This window comes from Carlito syrichta, unplaced genomic scaffold (genome assembly GCF_000164805.1).
Source record: "Carlito syrichta isolate Samal-C Ts95f unplaced genomic scaffold, Tarsius_syrichta-2.0.1 Scaffold304598, whole genome shotgun sequence".
Classification (NCBI taxonomy): domain Eukaryota; kingdom Metazoa; phylum Chordata; class Mammalia; order Primates; family Tarsiidae; genus Carlito; species Carlito syrichta.
In genome coordinates, this window is record NW_007248694.1 from 292,690 (window position 1) to 302,027 (window position 9,338).

General features: G+C 44.8%; 1 protein-coding gene across 1 annotated transcript in view; it reads left to right on the forward strand.

The window, feature by feature from the left end:
* Positions 1-2,778: 2,778 nt before the first annotated feature.
* RPA2 (replication protein A2) overlaps positions 2,779-9,338 on the forward strand; it is a 19,715-nt gene continuing 13,155 nt past the window's right edge. Inside the window, exons 1-2 of the mRNA XM_008060325.1 lie at positions 2,779-2,874; positions 3,001-3,114. Of these exons, the coding sequence (XP_008058516.1) occupies positions 3,070-3,114 (45 nt within the window). The 5' untranslated portion in view covers positions 2,779-2,874; positions 3,001-3,069. The remainder of the gene's footprint in view (positions 2,875-3,000; positions 3,115-9,338) is intronic.

Genomic DNA, 9,338 nt, shown 5'->3' on the forward strand with positions numbered 1-9,338 from the left:
TAAAAAAATCAGCCAGGCGTGGTAGCGCGCGCCTGTAATTCCAGCTACTCGGAAGGCTGAGGCGGAAGGATTGCTGGAGCCCAGCAAGTCGAGGCTGCGTTGGCCGAGAGCGGCCACTGCACTCCAGTCTGGGTGACAGAGTGAGATTCCAACTCAAAAATAAATAAATAAATAAAATTGAAAACATAGTTGCTCCCTTCATATCCTTATTAAAAGCTTGCGACCGGGCTCGGTGGCTCAGCCTGTAATCCCACGCCTTGGGAGGCTGACATGAGTGAATTGCCTGAGCCCGTGGGTTCGAGACCCACCTGGGCAACTTGGCAAGACCTCATCTCTACAATAAATCAAAAAATTAGCCGGGTGTGGTAGCACGCGCCTGTAGTTCCAGCTACTTGGAAGGCTGAGGCGGGAGGATTGCTGGAGCCCAGCAGGTCAAGGCTGCAGTGGCCACTCCTGGTCTGGGCGGCAGAGTGAGACTCCCAACTCAAAAATAAAAAATAAAAAAATAAAAGCTTGCAAGCCGGACGCAGTGACTCACATCTGTAATCACAGCACTTTGGGAGGCCGAGGCAAGAGGATTGATTGCCTGAGCTCAGGGGTGCGAGACCAGCCTGGGCAACTTGGTGAGAACTCGTCTCTACAATAAGTCAAAAAGTTAGCTGGGCATGGTGATGCATGCCTGTAGTTCCAGCTATCTGGAAGGCTGAGGAGGAAGGATCACCTGAGTCCAGCAGGTCAAGGCTACAGTGTCGGTGAGCATTCCACTGCATTCCAGTCTGGCTGACAGTGAGACTCCAACTAAAAAACAAAAAACCTATTGCAAATATAAAGAATGAGGAGCAAAAGCTAACAATAATTGCTGACATTTATTACTGAGTGCTTGGTATGTGCCATGTAGTCTAAGTAATTTGCCCTGTGGTTTTTGTAATTTTATCAATCTTAGTTTTGCAGATAAGGAAACTGAGGTACAGATGAGTATAGAAATGCTCCTGAGGGCAGAACTGCACTTTAAACCCCAAAACTCTGCTGTTTTGGTGACATGTGCCAGTGACTGGCCAAGCTTACTTTATACTGTCCTGGCAATATTCACCATTCAAGATTATGCTTCTGCAAAGTAAAGTATTGTCAGTATCATGGATCTTCAGGCCGGAGTTGCAGCTGATAAATCCATGAAGGTCAAGAGTTCCCTGTGTTATGCTTTTACATGTAGAATAGGTATAAGTCACTTCCTGTGATCTCTGACAGGAAGAACACTCATCTGCTCTGCTTTTTCTACCTTGTACATATTCCCTCTGAGAGACTGTGGGAGGGTGTATTTGCTCCTACCTTGTTACTTGCTATTTTTTCACTGTTGAATTCTTGTGCTTCAAAGTTTAGCTCAAAGGCTCCCTGTGTTCCTTAATATTTCTGAAATCAAGCTGGGCACGGTGACTCACACCTGTAATCCTAGCACTTTGGGGGGCCAAGGAGAGAGGATTGCATGAGTCCAGGGGTTCAAGCCCAACCTGGGCAACTTGGCGAGACCTTGTCTCTGTAAGTCCAAAAAACGGGGCCAAATTCAGTGGCTCAACCTGTAATCCCAGCACTTTTTGAGGCCAAGGTGAGTGGATTGCCTGAGCCCATGGGTTTAAGACCAGCCCAGGCAACTTGGCGAGACCTCATCTCTACAATAAATAAAAAAAATTAGCCAGCCATGGTAGCACATGTCTGTAGTTCCAGCTTCTTGGAAGCCTGAGGCAGAAGGATCACCTGAGCCACCAGGTTGACACTGGGGTGGCTGTGAGTGTGCCACTGCACTCAAGCCTGGGAAGCAGAAATTCCAACTCAAAAAAAAAAAATTAGCTAGGCGTAATGGCACACACCCATAGTTCCAGCTATTTAGAAGACTGACAAAGTGAGACTCTTACTCAAAAAAAAAAAAATCAGTCTCTGAAATCCCACACAGCGTATTTCATTCTGTGGTGTACCATTATTGGTTTGTTGTTTACCTTTGTACCTCCCTCAGGTTAGGAGTGTGTTGAAGACCAATACTGTCCCATGTATTTATCAATTCTCAGAACTACCTTGTGATATGAACAGCACTAGGTGAGACGGAGGGTCACAGGTTTCATCTTATGTCACTCAGAGTACCCCTTGCCACTGATGGGCAAAGTAAGAACTTACACTGTTGTCTGGCTGCTTTGGGATGTGATTTGAGTGTCCTTAGTAAACTCTCTTCCGCCCACCTCATCCTTCTTTTAACATGTCCAATGTGGCCAAGCTCTTATCCCATTTTCTTCAGGAGCACCATCTGATTGTCAAACATCTGTCTTAAAGGAAACTATATTCCTACCTTTTTGTTATAGTTTATCACGAGACCTACAGCAACTGCAAAGTCCTGTCTACACTGGCCATTTCTCAAACCATTTCCCACTACTATCCCATCCCATCCGGGCCTGAACTATAGCACCAGCCTTCCTTCACCCTGACGCTGTGGTTTTCTCTTAAGGGTCTGTCCCCACTCTGGGCTGCTCATGTGAGTTAATTCTCAGTGCAACACGAACTTACCTATTCCACAGGAGCTTTGGAGTTAAACAAATCCAGGTTTGAACTCTAAAACTGATATTTCTTAGCTCTATGACCTTGGTTTCCAGCTCTGTGAAGCAAGGATAATAAGACTTGTTTTGAAAATTTAATGTTCTAATATGTTTAAAGTGCTTGACATGGCAGATATTTAAATGAGTGGTAGTTATTACTTTTTTAATTGAATTGTGCAAATGTTTTTCCTTGCAGAGAGCCCGAGCCCAGCACATTGTACCCTGTACCATATCTCAGCTGCTTTCTGCCACTCTGGTTGATGAAGTGTTCAGAATTGGGAATGTTGAGATTTCACAGGTATGTCAAAGAATTTGTGAGTCATTTCATCATGTGAGAAATGACATAAGACTTGTACTTCATTTAAAGGTACATAAAAGTCACCTTGATTTTCAGGAAAACCAGACTCTTTTTTTTCTAACCTAGGTCACTATTGTGGGGATAATCAGACATACAGAGAAGGCTCCAACCAACATTGTTTACAAAATAGATGACATGACAACTGCACCCATGGATGTTCGCCAGTGGGTTGACACAGATGTAAGTGGCTGATTTTGAATCACAGGGGTTACTTTGGGACTTTGGAGATGCTGAACTTCTTTAGCTTTTTAAAAGTTTTTCTTTTTTTTTTTGAGTTAGAGTCTCAATCTGTTGCCCAGACTGGAGTGCAGTGGCCGCTTCCGGCCACTTCAGCCTTCCAAGTTGCTGGAACTACAGGCGTGCGCTACCATGCCTGGCTAGTTTTTTGATTTATTGTAGAGATGAGGTCTCGCCAAGTTGCCCAGGTGGGTCTCAAACCTGCGGGCTCAGGCAATTCAGTCACCTCAGCCTCCCAAAGCACGGGATTACAGGCTGAGCCACCGAGCCCGGCAAAAGTTTTTCTTAACATAAAAATAATACATAAACAAGACATCAAAGGCAGATACCCTAAAATGAAAAGTTAATAGATTTGATTATGTCAAAGTTATGTGGGTTTTTTTTTTTATTTGGAGTTTCACTCTGTTGCAAAGGCTAGAGTGCAGTGACACATTCACAGCCACTGCAGCCTCGACCTACTGGGCTCAGGCGATCCTTCAGCCTTAGCCTTCCAAGTAGTTGGAGCTACAGGGGCATGCCACCACGCCCAGCTAATTTTTTGATTTATTGTAGAGATGAGGTCTCACCAAGTTGCCCAGGCTGGTCTCAAACCCCTGGGCTCAGGCAATCCTCTCACTTCAGCTTCCCAAAGTACTGGGATTATAGGCGTGAACCACCGTGCCCAGCCAGAAATTTTTTGACAACAAAAATTTTTATCTTGGCCAGGCACAGGGGCTCATGCCTGTAATTTCAGCACTTTGGGAGGCTAAGGTGAGAGGATTGCCTGAGTCCAGGGGTTCAAGACCAGCCTGGCAAATTGGTAAGACCTGGTCTCTACAATAAAATAAAAAAAATAGCTGGGTGTGATGGTATGCACCTCTGGTTCAGAAGGAAGGAAGGGAGGGAGGAAAGGAAAGGAAAAGAAAGGAAGGGAAAAGGGAAAGAAAGAAAGGATAACAATCTCAAAATGCTAGCAACAAGGGATTATTAAACAAGCCATGATATATTTATAAAATACTGCAAATGACATACAAACATGTATTGTCACAAAGAAGTGTTTACTATAAATCGTTGAGAGGAAAGAGTGTGTTAGATAGTATGCAGGCTCAGCCTCTTTTTTTTTTTTTTTTTTTTTTTGAGTTGGAGTCTCACTCTGTCACCCAGACTGGAGTGCAGTGGCCGCTTCCGGCCACCGCAGCCTCGACCTGCTGGGCTCCGGCGATCCTTCTGCCTCAGCCTTCCAAGTAGCCAGAATTACAGGCATGCGCTACCACACCCGGCTGATTTTTTGATTTATTGTAGAGATGAGGTCTCGCTGCCCAGGCGGGTCTCAAACCCACGGGCTCAGGCAATCCACTCACCTCAGCCTCCCAAAGGCTCGGGATTACAGGCTGAGCCACCGAGCCTGGCCTGACCCATTTTTTACAAAGCCACATGTATATGCGTGTCTGTAAATGAAACGTTCAGGTATATAGACATGGAGCAAGTAGACTGAAAGAATATATATATTTTGTATCCTTTTTTTTTTTTCTTTTTGAGTAGTAGTCTCACTCTGTCACCCAGGCTGGAGTGCAGTGACAAACTGCTCATAGCCACCACATCCTCGACCTGCTAGGCTCAGGAGATCCTTTCGCCTCAGCCTTCCATGTAGCTGAAACTACAGGCGCTCGCTACAATGCCCAGGCTGGTCTTGAACCCTGAGGTCAGGCAGTTGTCTTGCCTCAGCCTCCCAAAGTGCTGGGATTACAGATTTGAGCCACCGCACCCAACCTATCTTTTTTATTTTATTTTATTTTATTTTATTTTGAGTTGGAGTCTCACTGTTGCCCAGGCTGGAGTGCAGTGGCATGCTCACGGCCACCACATGCTCAACCTGCTGGGTTCAGGCAATCCTTCCACCTTAGCCTTCCAAATAGCTGGAACCACAGGTGTGCACCACCGTGCCTGGCTAATTTTTTTATTTGCTGTAGAGAAAAGGTCTCACCAAGTTGTCCAGGCTAGTGTTGAACCCCTGGGCTCAGGCAATCGTCTCATCTCCTCCTCCCAAAGTGCTGGGATTACAGGCATGAGCCACTGCACCCAACTTATCCTTTTTATTTTTAACTGGGCAGAAGGCCTCTTGATTTTTTGTTGTTGTTTTTAATACATTTATTATAGAAAATCTGGATAGGCCGGGCACAGTGGCTCAACCTGTAATTCCAGCACTTTGGGAAGCTGAGGCGAGAGGATTTCCTGAGCCTGGGGGTTTGAGACCAGCCTGGACAATTTGGTGAGACCTCATTTCTGCAAAACAGTCTTAAAAAATTTGCCGGACATGGTGGCGTACGTCTGTAGTTCCAGCTACTTGGAAGGCTGAGGTGGAAGGACTGCCTAAGCCCAGCAGGTCAAGGCTGTGGTGGTTGTGAGTGTGCCACTGCACTCTAGCCTGGGTGACAAGAGTGAGGCTCCAACTCCAAAAAAAAAGAAAAAGAAAGTAAATTTGGATAAAAATTTTCACTCAAAAACCACAAGTTATCTGTAGAGAAATAACTTGGTAGTTATCCATTTTTATTTTTTGCTTCCCAGAAAAATAGGGGATAATTATTATTGGTGTACCAATTCTGACCCAGTTTGTGCTTGGTTCCAGGAAAGAATGAAAAGGATACAGTCCTTGCCATCATGTGAATAGAGATACTACAGATACCTAATACTACATGCTCATACAGAATACACCATGCTTACTTCTGAAACATTTCAAAACCACCTGAAATCCCATGTCCCAAAGATAACTGCTGTTATAGCATATTTTGGTGAATACCCTTTCGGGCATCTTTCTCTCTCTGCATATCTGTACATAGGGATACATGCATACGTTTTTACTATAAAAGGGATGATATGATAATTTTGTAGGTAGGTAATTTGCTCTATTTACTCAAAATTATTTTGTAAAATTATTTTATTTTATTTTTCAAAAACAAATCTTGTTGTGTCACCCAGCCTGGAGTGCAGTAGCATGATCATGGCTCACTGCAACCTCATACACCTACTCTCAAGTGATCTTAGCCTCTTAGTCTTAGCCTCTCAAGTTGCTGGGACTATGGGCACTTGCCACTGCACTCAGCCTTTTTTTTTTTTAATTCTTTGAGGAGAGAGAATCTTGGCTGTGTTATCCAGGTGGGTCTCCAACTCCTGGGCTCAAGTACTACCCTCCTCTTGACCTCTGAAAGTGTTGGGACTACAGGTGTGAGCCACCACTCCTGGCCTATTTTTAATATAATAAAGATGGGGTCTCACTCTGTTGCACAGGCTGACCTTGAACTAACTCCTGGGCTCAAGCAGTCCACCCATCTCAGCCTTCTAAGTAGCTGGGACTACAACTTGTATCACCATGCCTGGCAAGGAACTGATTTTTTAATTTTATTGAGTAAAGATTTACATCCATCGTTTTTAATGACTGTCTATTCCATCCTAAGGAAACATCATTACTTAGCCAACAGTAGACCAATCAGGGAACATTTAGCTTTGTTTCCAACTATTTACTATTATAGACAGTGTCCCAGTGCATATCTTTTAGTATATCCCTTTTTGATTATAAAATAATCTTAGCCAGGCGTGGTGGTTTATGCCTGTAATCCCAGCACTTTGGGAGGCAGAGGCAAGAGGATTGCCTGATCCCAGAGGTTCGAGACCAACCTGGGCAACTTGGTGAGACCTCATCTCTACAATGAATAAAAAAAATTAACCAGATGTGGTGGTGTGCACCTGTGGTTCCAGCTCAGGCAGAAGGATTGCCTGAATCCAGCAGGTCAAGGCTGTGGTAGCCATGAATGTGCCACTACACTCCTGCCTGGGGGACAGAGTGAGGCTATAACTCAAAAAATTAATTAATTATATAAAATAATCTTCTTAAGATAAATTCCTAAAAGCATGTTTTCTGGGGGGAAATATACATTTAGAATTTTTTTTTTTTTTTTTTGAGTTGGAGTCTCAGTTGCCCAGACTGGAGTGCGGTGTCTGCTCCCGGCCACCGCAGCCTCGACCTGCTGGACTCCGGCGATCCTTCCGCCTCAGCCTTCCAAGTAGCTGGAACTACAGGCGCGAGCTACCACACCTGGCTAATTTTTTTATTTATTGTAGAGATGGGATCTCACCAAGTTGCCCAGGCGGGTCTCGAACCCGCGGGCTCAGGCAATCTACTCACCTCAGCCTCCCAAGGCGCGGAATTACAGGCTGAGACACGGAGCCTGGCTACATTTTGCATTTAAAAAAAATTTTTTTTTTCTGAGTTGGAGTTTCACTCTGTCGCCCAGGATGGAGTGCAGTGGCACACTCACACCCACCGCAGCCTCAACCTGCTGGGCTCAGGCTATCCTTCCACCTCAGTATTCCAAGTAGCTGGAACTACAGTCACACACCACCATACCCAGCTAATTTTTTGATATATTGTAGAGATGAGGTCTTGCCTAGTTACCCAGGCTAGTCTTGAAACTGGGCTCAGGCAATCCTTTCACCTTGGCCTCACAAAGTACTGGGATTATAGGTGCGAGCCACCACGCCCAGCCTTAAGCTTTTTTTTTTTTTTTGAGTTGGAGTCTCACTCTGTCGCCCAGACTGGAGTGCAGTGTCACGCTCCTGGCCACTGCAGCCTTGCCTTGCTGGGCTCCGGCGATCCTTCCGCCTCAGCCTTCCAAGTAGCCGGAACTACAGGCGCACACTAACCACACCCGGCTAATTTTTTTGATGTATTGTAGAGATGAGGTCTTGCCAATTGCCGAGGTGGGTCTCAAACCTGCGGGCTCAGGCAGTCCACTCACCTCAGCCTCCCAAAGTGCGGGATTACAGGCTGAGCCACCGAGCCCGGCTTTTATTTATTTTTTTAGATACAAGGTTTCACTATGCTGCCCAGGCTAGTCTCACACTCCTGGGTTCAAGCAGTTGACTTGCTTCAGCCTCCCAAAATGCTGGGATCACAGGCATGAGCAACTGTGCCTGACAATTTTTTTTTACTATGTTTAATGTTAATTTGTGGGTTTTTGTGCATTTTCTGTTTTAAGTCCTTTGATTTCCTACCCCAAGAGTGTTTATTTTTGTTTGTAAGAGCTTGAAAAATACTGTAGTAGGCCTGGCACGGTGGCTCAAGCCTATAATCCCAGCACTTTGGGAGGCCAAGACGAGAGAATTGCCTGAGCCCGCGTGGGTTTGAGACCATCCAGGGCAACATGATGAGACCTCGTCTTTAGAATAAATCAAAAAATTAGTTGAGTGTGGTAGCATGTGCCTGTAGTTCTGACTACTTGGAGACTGAGGTGGAAGAATTGCCAGCTCCCAGCAGGTTGAGGCTACGGTGGCCGGGAGCTTGCCACTACACTCTAACCTGGGCGACAGGTTACTTATACTGTAGTAACCTTTTATTATAACTATGCAAACAATTTCTCTAGTTTGTCATTTAAATTTAAGAAACGTTTCTTAGTCCCAGTGTACTGTTATTTTATTTATTTATTTATTTGAGTTAGAGTCTCATTCCATCGCCCAGGCTGGAGTGCTGTTGCACATTCATGGCCATCCCAGCATTGACCTGCTGGGCTCCAGCAATCCTTCTGCCTCAGCCTTCCAAATAGCTGAAACTACAGGAGTGTGCTACCATGCCCGGCTAATTTTTGATTTATCATAGAGACGAGGTCTCGCCAAGTTCCCCAGGCTGGTCTTGAACCCATCGGCTCAGTTAATTCACTCACCTTGGCCCCCCCAAAGTGCTGGGATTACAGGCTGAGCCACCAAGCCCAATCCAGAGTTAATTTTCAGTTTTTCTTAATTCCTTCTATTATTTCCATGTTTTCTTCTCTTTTTATAATAAAACCTTTTATCTATATAGGGTATATTTTTGTTAAAGGAGAGTAATAGAGATCCAGCTTTACTTTTCTCAGGTGGATTTAAAATGTTCCATGTGGGAATACAGTTTTATTTGTGGTATAGATTCAGCTATGTAAAATAAATAGAGTGAAATGCAAATTTAAAAGTTGATCTCCAGGTGTTAGAATTTGCAGTGTTTTTATTTTTAAATAAATATTTTCTAGTTTTTGGCCGGCCTTAGTGGCTCAGCCTATAATCCCAGCACTTGGGTGAGTGGATTGCCTGAGCCCGCGGGTTCGAGACCCGCCTGGGCAATTTGGCGAGACCTCATCTCTACAACAAATCAAAAATTAGCCGGG